This window comes from Papio anubis, chromosome 12 (genome assembly GCF_008728515.1).
Source record: "Papio anubis isolate 15944 chromosome 12, Panubis1.0, whole genome shotgun sequence".
Taxonomy (NCBI): Eukaryota; Metazoa; Chordata; class Mammalia; order Primates; family Cercopithecidae; genus Papio; species Papio anubis.
This window is the reverse complement of record NC_044987.1, coordinates 19,889,947-19,906,163: the sequence shown is the minus strand read 5'-3', so window position 1 is coordinate 19,906,163 and position 16,217 is coordinate 19,889,947. Positions and strand designations below refer to the sequence as shown.

The 16,217-nt window shown below is 40.4% G+C and overlaps 1 protein-coding gene and 1 pseudogene across 6 annotated transcripts in view; one reads left to right on the top strand and one right to left on the bottom strand.

Annotated features, from left to right (window-relative positions):
* Positions 1-16,217, bottom strand: part of LOC101026151 (NXPE family member 4) — a 103,750-nt gene that overhangs the window by 48,060 nt on the left and 39,473 nt on the right. The window contains exons 1-4 of one of the 6 annotated variants that reach the window (XM_009187329.4): positions 14,437-14,743; positions 13,498-13,603; positions 1,130-1,863; positions 567-628 (exon numbers count right to left, since the gene is read on the bottom strand). In XM_009187329.4, the coding sequence (XP_009185593.2) occupies positions 567-628; positions 1,130-1,863; positions 13,498-13,593 (892 nt within the window). In that variant the 5' untranslated portion in view covers positions 13,594-13,603; positions 14,437-14,743. Of the gene's footprint in view, positions 1-566; positions 629-1,129; positions 1,864-13,497; positions 13,604-14,436; positions 14,774-16,217 lie in introns of those variants that run through there. The other 5 variants (XM_003910735.5, XM_009187328.4, XM_021926577.2 and 2 more) reach the window with 5 other exon arrangements.
* LOC101026865 lies at positions 1,859-4,337 on the top strand (annotated as a pseudogene).

Sequence of the window (16,217 nt, the reverse complement as noted above, 5' to 3'; positions counted from 1 at the left end):
AAGCTCTTGCCTTGAATCATTTTAGATAGGAGTTTCCTAGGCTATTTGGACTCAAAGAAATTGGAGAGTAATTAGTAAATGTAAGTGTGGAAGTTCTATTTTGTATGCTAACAATTGTTTGAAAGGTGGCAAAGATCCAGAGGGAAGGATTATAATAAATTGACACCCAGATGGCAGGTTGGAAACCTCTAGATGGTGATGGGCTAGTGGTGATGCGGGAAGAGGTGATGGCAGTGGTATGAAGAGGGGTGTTGTGGTGAGGTAAAGAACTAGGTACAGAATTGGGAAAGAGTTAACGCTTAAAGGTTATTGTATAAATTGGGCAGGGAATTCACTGACTGACAAATAGACTGATGATGAGAGTTACAGTTACTAAAATAGGCTTATGATATCCCGATGATTCAATTATTCACTCACCTAGATAACTGGTGTCTTGGCCAACCTTAGATAAGCCAGATGAACAGAGTGCTGATAGGACTGAAACAGTGAACAAATCCAGTAGAAAGAAGAAACCCTTTAAATGAGTCTAAAACTAGGCACCACCCACCAAACACAGGAGTACTTACTGTTGCATTTGGAGACACTAATCGTATTGAATTTTTCCATAATCTCTACACCCACATTTGACCTTAAAGACACAAATACAGAAATTAATCTGTAGGTGGCCTCAAATCAGGAAACATACAGAAACTAGATTATCCAGTGCCTCAGTTATTTCTTAGAGATAAGTCAATTATTATGCCTACAGTTTCAGGCCATTTAGTAAATTTCCATTTCTTTGCCTATTAGGCTATGGGATACAGTTACCTGGAAGGCATGTAAGAGGATTTATTGAGATGCAGAAAAAATGTATTAGAGCACACACACATATACAAATGTGCATTTCTCATTTTCTTTTAGTTTTTATTCTGTATATATTTTTATCTCATTGATAAGAATTAAATATTCAAAAAGTTTGTGGATTACTAGAGAATGGGCTCTGTCTCTAAATGAATTCACAGATCCTTTCCCAAAAGGTTCTTACTAAAGACACCCAAAATTGATGCACTCACAAGACTTTTCTTTGGATTAGTATATAGGCCAAATCACAATATTTGCACACATAGTCTCAAGAAGTAATTATTTTTACCTTTCAAAGAGGCTCTTTTCTTGTTTGCTAAGATAAGAAACTTTCTTGTTCTCAGAATGCATATGAGTGAGTGCAGCACAGGGCATGTGTTGAGGCCTCACACAGTAGAAGGCTTCTTGGTCTCTGTTGTCCAGGTACTGGCACAATTCAGCATTTGTGTTTAGGATCAGGCCACATTCAGAGTGGACTTGGGAAGTGCCATTGACGAACTGGCCAATGAAGATCACCCTGTCATAGCCTTGGTTCCTTGCATTCCAGAGTGCTGACACCCCTTCACTGGGGTGGATGAGCAGCAGAGACAGGGAGACCTGGCCCTCCCAGAATAGAGTGAAGCTGACCAGGTAGGTACCATTGTTGAAGTCAGTCACCTTTCCTGAAGCACCTGCCATCAGGGCTGGGGAGGACATCCTGGCCCTCAGGAAATCCCCACCATATTGCTTCCTGTGTCCCAAGTGGTCCCTCATTTCCAGCAGGATGTCCAGCTGGTCTCCCCTGCAGTACGTATCTCGAGGGTTGAGGATGGTGGCTGTGCTGTGTGTGGCACTGGTAGTGGTGTTCATGTGGGTGAAAGGTCTGGGTGGGATTTGCTGATCTAGTTTCTCTATGATTTCCTTTATTCTGAGTTCAGTCTCTGTTAGTGGCTTTAATGGTATCAGTGGTGCTTTAAGGAATAAGGACTTTATGGAATTGTTCCAGTGATGGAGGGAGATGGGTAAGTTTAGAGCAGACCAAATCTGAAATGACAGCAAATGTGATATGAGATGGATAAATTTAAAGCATACCTGAGCTGAAATGAGAGGAAGTGTAACATGCTATGAAATTAACCTGTTCCTAGTTCCTGTTCCTGTCATTTTTACTTATTATGATTTTCAATATTTATTTACATACTATTATCAATGTTATTTAAATTATCCAATAAAAAGACATAGAATGGAGAATGACTGACAGGAGGGACAGAGGAACAGGAGGTGAACAAGATGGCGCAAAGGCAGGGCACCAGGAGGAAAGTCTGTTACTACTATTATAGGGATATTGGAAATTACTATTATGGACAAGCCCACCCAAGGAAGCCTCACTGAATCTGCATGACTCACAGTTTGCTGCTCAACTATGGGTTCTACTGAAAAATGGAAACCCTCACCCTCACAAAGCCAATGCTGAGGAGATGACCAAGTACCACAGCGATTACTGCGTTAAATTATTGTGCTCCATCTATCCAGATTACGTGTCCGAGCACAGCAAGCAGATGCGGAGATTTAATGTTAGTGAGGACTGTCCAGTATCTGATGGCCTGTTTGACTTCTGTCAGTTGTCTACTGGTGGCTCTGTGGCAAGTGCTGTGAAACTTAATAAGCAGCAGATGGACATTGCTGTGAATTGGGCTGGGGGCCTGCACCATGCAAAGAAGTTCAAGGCATCTGGCTTCTGTTATATCAGTGATACAATCTGGGCCACCCTGGAACTGCTGAAGTATCACCAGAGGGCGTTGTATGTTGATGTTGATATTCACCATGATGATGGCATGGAAGAGACCTTCTATATTACAGGCCAGGTCAGGACTGTGTCCTTTCATAAATATGGAGAGTACTTCCCAGGAAATGGGGACCTATGGGATATTGGGACTGGCAAGGCAGATATTATGCTGTTAACTGTCTGCTCCTAGATGGGATTGATTATGAGTCCTGTGAGGCCATTTTGAAACTGGTCATGTCCAAAGTAATAGAGATGCTCCTGTCTAGTGTGGTGGTCTTATGGCATGTCTCAGATGCCTTGTTTAGGGATCAGTTATATTGCTTTAATCTGACCATGAAAGTGCATGCCAAGTGTATGGAATTTGTCAAGAGCTTCAACCTGCCTATACTGTTGATGGCAGAAGGTGGTTACACCATTTATAACGTTGCTGAGTGCTGGAAATAAGAAATAGCTGTGGCTCTGGATATGGAGATTTCTAATGAGCCTTCATACAATGACTAGTTTGAATACTTCAGACCATATTTCAAGCCCTACATCAGTCCTTCCAATATGACTAACTAGAACACTAATGAGTACCTGGAGAAGATTAAATAATGGCTGTTTGAGAACCTAGTAATGCAGCCCCATCCATCTGCAGTCCAAATGCAGGTGATTCCTGAGGATGCTGTCCCTCAAGAGGGTGGCATTGAGAATGAAGAAGACCCTGACAAGCATCTCCATCTGTTTCTCTGACAGACGAATTACCTGTGAGGAAGAGTTCTTCGGTTCTGATGAGGAGGGAGAGGGTGGCCGCAAGATCTCTCCCATCTTCAGAAAATCCAAGAGGGTTAAAACAGGATGAAAAAGAGAGACTCAGAGATGAAGAAAGAAGTCACAGAAGCGGAGAAAAACAAAGGAGAAGAAGCCAGGAGCCAACGAGGTCAAGGACCAGGTCAAGCTGGCCTGAGGAAAGCTCTCCAGCTCTGGCTTCCTGCCTAGTCCCCAATCTTTCTCTCCCAAACCCTCAGATTTTATGTTTTCTATTTCTCCAGGTATTCATATAAAATTTATTAAATATAAATAGTTCCAGGGACTAGACAGAAATCAAGACCCTGAGCCCAGGGCAGCTGTGCTGGGTGATCTCTTCTAGGAGCTGCCTTGCCACCCATCCCTCCGCAGGTCTTAACTCCGAAGCATAAAAGGTGCCAGGTCTGGGTGAAAGGAATACTTTTGTGCAAACATGAGACAAAATACCGAAATGCCAAGTGCCTGCTTAGTAGCTTTGGAAAGGTGCCTTTATTGCGCATTCTAAAAGGGGTGGCTGGGTCTTCAAGGATGCCCTGTTCTTTTCAGGCTCCTAAAGTAACATCAGCCATTTTTAGTTTGGTTCCATTCCCATACCTTCTCACTGGCCTCAAGTGAGCCAGAAAACTCACGCTGACTGCTATCTGTCTTCCCCCAGTTCTGCAGGTGGAGGATGGTAGGCTAGTGTCCTGCCCTCCTCCACCTGCAGAATTCGGGGAGTTTTGAGATACTATTTTTATCTTTGTGAGACTGTAATAAAATGGTATATTTCTATACTCCCCGCCCCAAAGACATAGAATGGTTGAGTAGATTATAAAAAAACAAGACCCAATTCTATCCTTCTGCAGGAGATTCACTTCATCTTTAAGGACACATATAGACTGAAAGTGAAGTAATGGAAAAAGATATTCCATGCAAATGGAAACCAAAAGAGAGCAGGAATCACTATATTTATATCAGATACATTGGACTTTAAGTCAAAAACTGTAAAAAGAGAAAAAGAAGGTCATTATGTAATAATAAAGGGATCAATTCATCAAGAGAAATATATATATAAATATATATATATATACACATTTAACATTCAGAACACCTAAATATATAAAGGAAATGAAACAGGAGCTAGAAAGAAATTATTTAGGTAGACAGTGAGGGTAAAGGAGTCCTTGGCAAGGCTTCCCTTTTTAACAAAAAGGAGCCCCCAAGTCATTTCTTTTCTAACAAAGAGCAGCCCAGAAAATCAAGCTGCAAACATAGATAAGCAAGCTGAAAGCTTGTATGGTGAATGCTGGCAGCTGTGTCAATAGAAAAGGGCTAACTGAGGGCCAGGCATGTTCAACATGGAGGCCCCATCTTCCATTTTCTTTGTCACAATGTGTACAGTAAAAAAGCAGGCAACATGGAGCTGGCCAGGTAGAGAATCCATCTGCATAATAAAAGATTAGAGTGGGACAGCCAACTTCTTCACGTGCTATGCAAATGGCACACCTGGTCTGACCAATCTTTCTTGCCCTATGTAAATCAGACACTACCTCCTCAAGCTCATCTATAAAATCTCCTGCACTTCACTGTGGACCAAAAGACCCACTCAAGACCCCTCTCTCTACAGAAGAGAGCTTTTCTCTTTGTTTTGCCTATTAAACCTCTGCTCATAAACTCATTCCTTGTATGTCCATGTCCTTGATGTGAGACAACGAACCTTGGGTATTATCCCAGATGAACAATGCCGTTTCATTGTGGGGGCCCACCTGGGATCTGAGGAAGATTCATTGGAAGGGTGAGTGTAGGAGTGGACCCTAACTCCTTCATTTCAAGGGCGTCTGCTCTCCATTTTTAAAATCAAACCAAATACTGGGCCCTCAATCAGCCATTTAAAAAGTTAGCATGGCTACCAGCCTTACAAGACTCAGGGGACAGACTTGCCAGGGAGAACTTAGCTAATCTCCCCGTGTCCTCAGGGTGCTGGGAATGTTGACTTTGCTTCTAATTGGTTTCCTTTTACAGAGAGCCTAGCTGTCATGTGGGGCTGGAAGAGGTCAAGAGGCACTGAAGGTTCCTGGCCAGGGAGACACCTTGGTGTTACCCGAAGGCTTCTGGACTAATTCCAGCCTCCAACAGCCTGGTGGATGATGGCAACAGGATCTTCAAGCCTTTTCTATTGCAAATTTTCTCCTTTCCTATCTGCAAATTCCATGTCTCCTACCCTCTCTCTATATGCAATACTTTGACAATTTTTACAATTCAGTAAAGTAATCCTGTTAGGCAAGATCAGGAAATGCTATAGTACCTGGGAATATAGCTCATGGGATTACTGTTTTTGTGATTTTCTAGGCAGAGAGGGCGTCCTTCCCTCCCCCACACCCCCTGTGAACATCTTTCTCTTTACCCTTGGTCTGGAGAGCACATTGTCAACAGCACCACCTAGTGAAGTAGGAACCCTATCCCATTAGGCATATTACTGGCCATTTGCCAAAACACTCTTAGCTTCCCAATTCTTGCTTTTTGTGCCCCTCTACTAGATACCAGGCTTTATGCTCCTTCTGTGAACAAGAAAACTCTGCCTTCAACAATGAGGAGAAAAAGGTCCTCCAAAACCAAATTTTAGTCTCAACACGGTCCCATCAGCAGGAAAACCACCATTTGGTTCCTATGTTCTTTTAAAGCACCTATTCTGCCTCCACTTAAAATGGTACTTAAATAGTAAGGGGAATTTAATTCTGGAAGTTAACCAGAGCCACTGCCTAAGAATAAATATTTTAGTACAGGCCATAATAGCAAATTGTACAGCTCAAACCTGCATTCTCTCTCCGTTAAAGGGCATTGCCCAAATGTAAGTGTAACACAGTCTCTCTCGAGATCCATTTATTGGGAGTCATGCAGATCACACAAGTCTAGGAAGTCAAAGGGAAATCACCAGCAGAGGACTAGAATCACATGGGTGAGCATGACTAATCCCAATTGATTGGTTCCTCTGGTTTCATTGCTGAGGGTTATGCCTGCATCAGTGGATGGCACCTTTAAAGGATGCCAAGGCTCAGGGAGCCAAGGAGGGAAAACAGTTGGGGGGATGCCCTCCACTGTCTTCCCCTCCACCCTAGGCCTTTCCTAAGGAAAGGAAGGTGACTAAAGGGACATCTTTTTTCTTGCTTCTCTTTCTAGATGAATAACAGACTATCTTTGGTCTGCACTCCTCTGGAGTGCTTTCTGAAACACTGAGATTCCTTTGACCCCAAGACTCTGAAGAAAAAGTGGCTCATTTTCTTTTGCACAAGGGTGTGGCCCTCTTACCATCTTCAACCAGCCTGGCCTACAGAGGGGAGCCTTGGTTTTAATACTATCCAACAATTAGATGTTTTCTGTAGACGGGATGGCAAATGGTCAGAGATCTCTTATGTACAGGCTTTCTTCACCCTGTGAGACAACCCAGAACTTTGCAAGCATTGCACAATCAGCTCAGCTCTTTCAGCAGTCATATCAGGAGGACCCAATGGGAATGATTCCCCAAAACTAGAGAAGCAACCTCCAGGGGAACTATTTGAGGCAACTATTGAGTGTCTAGGCTCTTCTTGTCCTCCCTCTCTAAGGCCCCCTCCAGCTGTGCCATCAGGTCCTTCAGCTCCACCATTTCCAAAACTCCCCACTACCCCAGCTTCACTCTTACCCTTACAGGATATGCTCAATGGAGGTGATGTCACTAGGGTTCCCTTCTCATTGCAGGATCTTAGGCAAATAAAGGGAGACTTAGGCCAATTTTCTGATGACCCTGATAGGTATATAAAAGCTTTCCAAAATTTAACTCAGGTGTTTAACCTCTGATGGAGGGATGTTATGCTGCTCCTAAGCCAGACCCTAACTGCAGCTGAAAAACAGGCAGCTCTGCAGGCAGGAGAGAAATTCGAAGATGAACAATATGTCTCCTATAGTAGGCCAAAAGGGAAAAAAAGAAAATAGGGAAAGTGAAGAAATAGGGGAAGCATCATTCCCAATAGGAAGAGAGGCACTACCTCTTGACCACCTTGTTTGGAACCCCAGTGACATTACAGATGAATAGAAAAGGAAATACCTTTTAATGTGTATATTGGGGGGCCTATGAAGAACTAGGGCCAAACCTCTTAAGTACCCTAAACTGTCCATGGTAAACTAAAATCCAGAAAAGAATCCCACAGCCTTTATGGAAAGGCTGAAAGAGGCACTAATAAAACACACCTCCTTGTCCCCTGATTCACTTGAGGGACAGCTCATTCTAAATGACAAGTTTATTACATGGGCAGCTCCCAATATTAGAAGGAAACTACAGAAGTAGGCTATAGGGCCAGACACCATTTTGGAGAATCTCCTGAGGGTGGCCACCTTGGTCTTTTATAGTAGGGACCAGGAAGAGGCCCAGAAAAAAGAGAGGAAACACAAGAGAAGGACTGAGGCTATGGTAGCTGCTTTGCAGGCTTGCAAAGTCTGGGATCCCTGAGGTGCATCTGCGAGTTGCTATCAATGTGGGAAGTCAGAGCACTTTAAAAAGGAGTGCCCAGGAAGCAAGAAGAAGCCACCTCAACCCTCTCTAGCCTGTGACGGGGACCACTGGTGGTCAGACTGCCCCCAGAGATGGAGGTCAACAGGTTCAGAACCAGTCTCAGAGATGGTCCAGTAGGACTGGACTGATGGGTCCCGGGGCTCAAGCCCTGGCTCCAGTGGCTCAAACTGCCATTACAGCACAGGGGTCCAGGTAATTCTGGAAACTGAAGGAAGGAAGGTGGACCTCCTTCTGGACACCAGAGCCAGCCTCTCTTTTCCCCTCTATAATCGAGGCCTACCCTCTTCCCATAGCATGAGAGGTGAGGGGTGTCTCAGAAAAACTCTAATCTGATATGTCTTTCTCAACCCCTTAGTTGCAGTTGTGGGGACATATTTACATGTGCCTTTTTAATCATGCCTGAAAGTCCCACTCCTTTATTAGGTAGAGACATTCTAGCTTGCATGGGGGCCAGCCCCAGGAAAAACTCTTTTTCTCCTCCAGTGGAAGCTAATATCAATCCAGAAGTCTGAGCAACTCAAGGAAGAATAGGTTGAGCTGTAACCACTATTTCAGTCTGGATCTATCCTAATGATCCCACTTTTTTTCCTAATCAGAGACAATATCGCCTAAAGCCAGAAGCTAAGAAAGGGCTAGAAGCCGTTATTAATAACCTGAAGATGCAGGGCTTCCTTAAACCCTGTAACAGTCCCTACAACACCCCAATATTAGGAGCACAAAAACCCAATGCAGAATGGAGGTTCATTAATAAGGCCATAGTCTCAATCCATCTGGTAGTACCTAATCCCTATACCTTGCTAATCCAAATACCTGCGGGAACTAAATGGTTTACAGTCCTAGATTTAAAGGATGCCTTTTTCTGCATACTGTTACATCCTGACTCTCAATACCTGTTTGCCTTTGAAGAATCCCTCTGGCCAAACTGCCCAGTTAAAATGCATGGTGCTGCCTCAGGGATTTTGAGATTATCCCTCATTTGTTTGGACAGCAGCATTGTCAAAGGACCTCTCTGAGTTTTCCCATCCTCAGGTAAGGGTCTTGCAATATGGGATGATATACCGCTCTGTGCCCCAACTGAGGAAACCTCTTGGGAAGGCACTAAAGCTCTTCTTAATTTCTTAGCTGACAGAGCATATAAGATTTAAAAATCTAAGGTCCAACTTTGCAAAACCTTGGTAAAGTACCTTGGTTTAGTGCTTCTGAAAGGATCAGAGCATTAGGGGAAGAAAGAATTAAGCCCATTTCCTCCTTCTCCCTCCCTAAAATCCTCAAGCAACTGACAGGATTTTGGGGCATTACAGGATTTTGCAGGCTATGGATAACTGGGTATGATGAGATAGGTCATCCTCTATATCACTTCATAAAAGAAACTCAAGTGGATAAAACTCATCTCCTAACCTGGAAACCTAAAGCTCAAAAGGCCTTTAGCCAGCTAAAGCAGGCCTTACTTAAGGTACCAACCCTCAGCCATCCTGTAGGGAGGACCTTCAATCTTTATGTATCAGAAAGGAAAGGAATGGGAATGGAAATTTTAATTCAGGCCTGAGGACCAGCCTAACAACTAGTGGGCTACCTGAGTAAGAAACTTGATTTGGTGGGTGAAGGATGGCCAGCATGCCTCTGAGCAATGGCCATGTTGGCCCTACTGGTACTAGAGGTCATCAAACTATCCCTGGGAAAATGGCTTAACTGTTTATGCCCCATATAATGTAGCAGGATTGCTGTCTTTTATGGTGAACCTTTGGCTAACAGACAGTTGGCTCCTTAAATATCAGGCTGTGCTGTTAGAAGGGTCAGCAGTTCAGTTAAAAACTTGTTCTTGCCTAAACCCAGCCACTTTCCTCCCCAAGAAAACTGGGGAACCTGAACATGACTGTGAGCAAGTTGTACAGATGTATGAAGCCAGGGAGAATCTCAGGGAAGCTGCCCTAGAAAATCCAGACTGGACCATCTTCACAGATGGCAGTTCCTTTGTAGAGCAAGAAGCCCGTAAGGCAGAATATCCAGTAGTCAACTCTGAATGATATTATTGAAAGTGCACCTCTCTATCCAGGCGTAAGTGCTCAACTAGCTGAACTGATAGCTCTTACAAGAGCACTTGAATTAAGCAAGTGAAAGGTAGCTAACATTTACATTGACTCCAAGTATGCGTTTTTAGTTCTCCATGCTCATGCTACCATTTGGAAGGAAAGACACTTTCTTACCACTAATGAATCTACTATAAATTACCACCAGGAAACTAACAGATTATTATCCTCAGTTTTCCTTCCATGAGAGAGGTAGCAGTGATGCATTGTAAGGGACATCAGAAGGGAACAAAAGAAATAGCTGAAGGAAACAAGTTAGCAGATCAGGCAGCCAAGTCAGCAGCAAGAAAGCCTCATGGCATCAACTTGAAGCCCCTCTAACCTGGAAAGGCTCCATAAAACAAATTAAGCCTCAGTACTCCCCTGCAGAAATAGAATGGGCCATTTCTCAAGGGTTTACTTTCCAGCTCTCAGGATGACTACAGTCAGAATATGGCAAACTCCACTTGCCAGCCTCCAGCCAATGGAAAGTCCTTAAAATCTTTCACCAAATGTACCTCGAAACAATAAATTCCTCATGGAATTCCAGACCCCTGTATGATGTTTGCTAAAAGTAGTGACCTACAAATCTGTGGGTGAACAGGATATGTTTGGACTGACAGCCTTTGATGCAAGGATTATCTGAGATATTGACCAGGGTATATTATGTCCCTAATTTTTTGAAAGTCCATTTGTCAGGTGGACCCTTCTCATTTAACAAAAATCATATAATCATCTCAATAGAAAAGGCATTTGATAACATTCAACTTTGCTTCAGATAAAAATATCTCAACAAATTAGGTATGGAAGAAATGTACCTCAAAACAATAAAATCCATGTATAACAAATCCACAGCTAACATCACATTCAATGTGGAAAAGTTGAAAGCCTTCTGCGATCTGGAACAGATAGTGTTGACCACTTTTTACCAGTTTCATTCAACATAGTATTGGAAGTCCTAGCCAGAGCTAGGACTAGAAGAAAATTAAGTCAGAGAAATAAATAAAGGGCATACAAATTGGAAGGAAGGAAGTTAAATTGTCCCTGTTTGCAGACCACATAAATTTATATTTAGAAAACCCCATAGACTTCAATGAAAAACTGTCAGAACTGATTTTAAAAACTCAGTAAAGCTGCAGGATACAAAATCAACATAAAAAAATCAGTAACATTTCTATACACCAATACCAAACAACCTGAAAAAAAATCAAGAAAGCAATTTCATTTACAGTAGCTACAAAAAAAAAAAAAAAAAAAAAAAAAAATCCTAGGAATAAATTGATCTAAAGAGGTGAAAGATCTCTACAGTGAAAACTACAAAACATTGATGCAAGAAACTGGAAAACACACACACACACACACACACACACATATACACATACACACACACAAAATAGAACGATATTCCATGTTCATGGGCTAGAAGAATAAATGTTAAAATGTTCAGACTACTAAAAGCAATCTACAAATTCAAGGCAAACCCTATCAAAATACTAATAATATTCTTCGTCAACATAGCAAAACAATCTTAAAATCTGTATGGAAACAAGATGCAGAATAGCCAAAGCTTTTCTGAGCAAAAAGAACAAAGCTGAAGGCATTATATTACCTGACTTCAAAATATACTACAAAGTTATAGTAAACAAAACAGTGTTATACTGGCATAAATATAGTCACATAGACCAATGGAACACAATAGAGAACACACAAATGAATCCACATATTTACAGTCATCTGGATTTTTGACAAAGTCATCAAGAACATACAATGGGGGAACAAAAGTATTTAAAATAAATGGTGCTGGAGAAACTGAATATCTATATGCAAAATAATGATATTAGACCCTTTTCTCTCACCATATACAAAACTCAGTTAAAAATGAATTAAATACTGATGTGTATGACCCAAAGTATGAAAATACTAGAAGAAAACATAGGGAATACTGTTCAGGACACTGGAGTAGCCAGAGGATTTTTGGATAAGACCTCAAATGCACCGAGAACAAAAGCAAAGATAGACAAATGGGATTATATAAAACTAAAAACTTCTTCACAGCAAAAGAAGCAATCAAGCGAGTGAAGAGTTAACCTCCAGAATGGGAGAAGATATTTGCGAACTATCCATCTGACAAGGGATTACTATCCAGAATATACAAGGAACTCAACCAACTCTATAGCAAAAAAAAATCTAATAATCCAATTAAAAAATGGGCAAAAGATCTGAATAGACACTTACCAGAAGAAGATATACAAATGGCAGTCAGGTATATTACAAGGTGCTCAACATCATTGATCATTAGAGAAACACAAATCAAAACTACAATGTAATATAATCTCACTCCTGTTAAAATGACTTTTATCCAAAAGACAGGTAGTAACATATGCTAGTGAGGATGTGGAGAAAAGGGAACCCTTGTACACTGTTGGTGGGAAAGTAATTAGTACACCACTATAGAGAACAGTTTGAAGGTTCCTTAAAAAACTAAAAATAGAACTACCATATGATCCAGCAATCCCATGGCTAAGTATATACCCAAAAGAAAGGAAATCAGTATATCCAAGAGCTACTTGCACTCCCGTGTTTATTACAGTACTAATTACAGTAGCCATGATTTGTAAGCAGCCTAAATGTCCATCAACAGACAAATACACAAAGAAAATATGGTATACATACATAATGGAGTAGTATTCTGTTATAAAAAGAACAAGATTCTGTCATTTGCAGCAACATGGATAGAACTGGAGGTCATTATGTTAAGTGAAATAAGCTAGGCACAAAAGACAAACTTTGCATGTTCTTTTTTATTTGTGGAAGTTAATAATTAAAACAATTGAACTCATGGAGATAGAGAGTAGAATGACGGCTACCAAAGGCTGGGAAGGGTAGTGGGGGCATGGAGGTGAAGTGGGGCTAGTTAATGAGTACAAAAATATGATTAGACAGAATGAATAAGATCTAGTATTTGATAGTATAACAGGGTAACTACAATCACCAATAATTTATTTTACATTTAAAAAATAGTGAAAAGAGTATAATTGTATTGTTTGTAGCACAAAGAAAAGATAAACTCTTGAGACAATGAATACCCATTTACCCTGATGTGATTACTATGTATTGTATGCTTGTATCAAAATATCTCATCTACCTCATAAATACATACACCTACTTTGTACCCACAAAAATTAAAAATTAAAAACAAACAAATAAAAACCAAAAATACAGATATTCTGTTCTTCAGATGTTCCCTTAAAGAAAGTAAAAAGATGAGGTAAGCATTGCAAGAAGATAAGTGCAGTGCATTTATTTGTGACAAAGAAAGAATGTGTATGTATCAACACACACACAGTATTTATCCTCTCACATATTGCTTAATGATTATCAGGTATGTTGTTTGGTATCTAGCTGTTGAAACTCCCCTCCTATGATCTACAAGTCTTGTAGTTTAGCCTTTCCTAGAACAGATGAGGTAACAAGCAAAAATAAGCTTTTGTAAACCACATAAATAAAGCATTTCCTACCTTTGTGGAGTTCTGGAAAACTGTAAAAGTGATCCAGGAGGCTAATATAAACAACAGTGCCCACAGCGACTTATAATTTATCATACTTATTTTCATGATTAGGATCCTACAAGAGACAATACAAAAACAAGCACAAAAACATACAACAAAACAAAACAGAAAAGCAAACAAACGTTGGAAACATTTGAAATTTTTTTGACTCATGATTACTCTTTAGCCTCAGATAAATAACTCCCAGAAGTAAACCTTCACCCTCCAAGCTGTACTTGGTATCTCCCAGGTGCTCTCTTTTAGCTATCTGCTTGTACATTCTACAGAACAAATATTTCATGGAGCCCACTGTGAACTTTAAGAAATCGAGCAGCTAAGGGCCTGAAGTATGCAAGCTTGCTTGTGTCTAGATGAAGTCTCCAGACTATTTGTCACCTAACTATCAGGTTCCCTGTTCTATTCCCTTAAACTCAAGGGCAGACACAAAATACTCCAGCAAATATTGACACCGAGAACCACATGATTATAGTGCCTGTTGAAGATAAATTAGTTTTTCTGTTTCATTAATGCCAATCTGTTAATACGTCCTCGTTTTCTGTTTTGGCAGGCTTTCTAGCACCTCTGAAGCTTGAAAAGAATTATTTTAAAACATTTCTTACTTAAAAAACAATTCAGGCCTTATCAGTATTTTTCTATGATTTGTCTTAACATTTCTCTTTGCACTGGAATTCCAAGTTCTCTTTTAACTTGGAACTTTAAACTTTAACATCAGATTGCTTGAATGCTGCCCTTCTAAAACTTTCCATCCCTCAAAATTTGCCCTCCTGTAGAAGCACCTTTCACCCCAGGTCCCTAGTTTATACATGGGCATTAGACATTTCTGCACCCAAAAATAAATGTTACACTTTTCCCTCACCCCCCCCCCCAATTTTACAAATATTTTCATACCTTTAGTTTGAAGACTGTTCAATCCCATAGACTCTCTGGCGAGCTAGGAGTTGAGGATTTCTTCTGAAGCCACCAGTGTGCTACTGGCATACCTCTCCTTTGTACCACAATAAACTGCAGATATAAGTTACAGTTTGTTTACCTTTAGCATGGATTCACAACCTTTTGCTTGTTTCAGCTAAGACAGAAGCGTCAGCTATGTCAACTCCACCTTAAGGAGGGGCCTGGATCACAAACTGTAGTTATTAGCTCAAGCAGAGGCAGGAAGGAGAAATGAAGTGTTCTGCATAGTAGGCTATATGATTTCAAATTCCTGAAGTTTTATGAGTCTACTAGTTACAATAAATAACTGACGAGAAAAAGAGTGTTGGATAAATAATTGTATTTAGTTAATACAATTTGATAAATATTATAGTTAAAATAAATGACTGATGAGAAAAAGAGCCAGAAGTTTGAATGATGGAGAGTAATCATCAACTGAAAGTCAAACTTTCTAGTTTCCATCTGAGCGTTATCATCAAGACCCAGTTGGCAGGATTCAAGTGCATATTATCTCATACATAGTAGGTTGCAATACAATTTGCTGAATTGAACTAAAAGAACCTCAAATATAACATGGGGAAGACAATAATATTAATCGCATCTGAGACTAACAGAGTGACAGCTTATAGTCATGGGTTTGAATCCTTCTGGGATTTGTATTCTTGATCTGATGAAAACAGTGCTGGAAATAGCAGGCACCCAGACAGCTGCACCAGTGCCCACAGGAAGCAGTAACTGCTGGCCCTGTGGCTCCCTCCATGGGTTTATTACTGCTGCCCTACACAGGAGGGTAAACTTATTTAAGCATGCCCATCAATCTTTCCAGTCTTATGTTTTTAAAAAGATGGAATCAAGACCAATTTCACAACTGGTCTTCTTGTTTCAGATCTTGAAATTCTTCCAACATCTTTGATCCTGTTCTACCAAATTCGCTTTAACAATACTTCTTTATGTCTTTACATGATGACCTTTGGAAAAGCTGTTTTAACCTTATAAAACTGGGTCTATGATTGTCAAATTTTTCACTGAGGAGCCTGTAATAAGGAAAAAGTATTTGCAGTGGGTTTGGTTTGGCTGCTCCATAGAGGACTGATGCCAGCACCCACCCAAGTTCACGGTCTACTCTGAGACATATAGATTTATAGATTTTAATTTGGTTTGGTCACATAGATTTTGAAATCTAATGTTAACCTGGGATCTTTTTATGAGGTAGGCATAATAGATATGCTTGACTTAAAGAACCAAGAGCACAGAAGAAAGTTTGAATGATTTGTGCAGGTCATCTGATGAACTTTGAAACAGGACTGAATCCAAGATTCCTGTCATTTTGATCTCTAACACTGTGTGTTTATAGTGTATATGTATGACAACATAAGCACAAAGAATGAAAAGTAGGAAGTTGGAAAAACTATTTTGAAGTCTTTATACCATGTGTGAATTGGGATAACATTACTTGAAGATAGACTCTGATTAATTAAGAAAAATACTGTAACCCTAGTATAACCACTAAATATTTCTTTTAAAAAGTGGTATATATAATAAATCAACAATGAGGATTAGATGAAATAATAAAATGTTTGATTAGCCCAATAGAAGGAAAAGAAGGAAAAAAAGAAGTGGAACATGGAAAACTTCTGTCAATATATTCTTAAATTCAAATATATGAACAGTGATCTGAAATCGGAATGATATAAAACAGGGGTGGACAAACTTTTTCTATAAAGAATCAGATAGAAAAT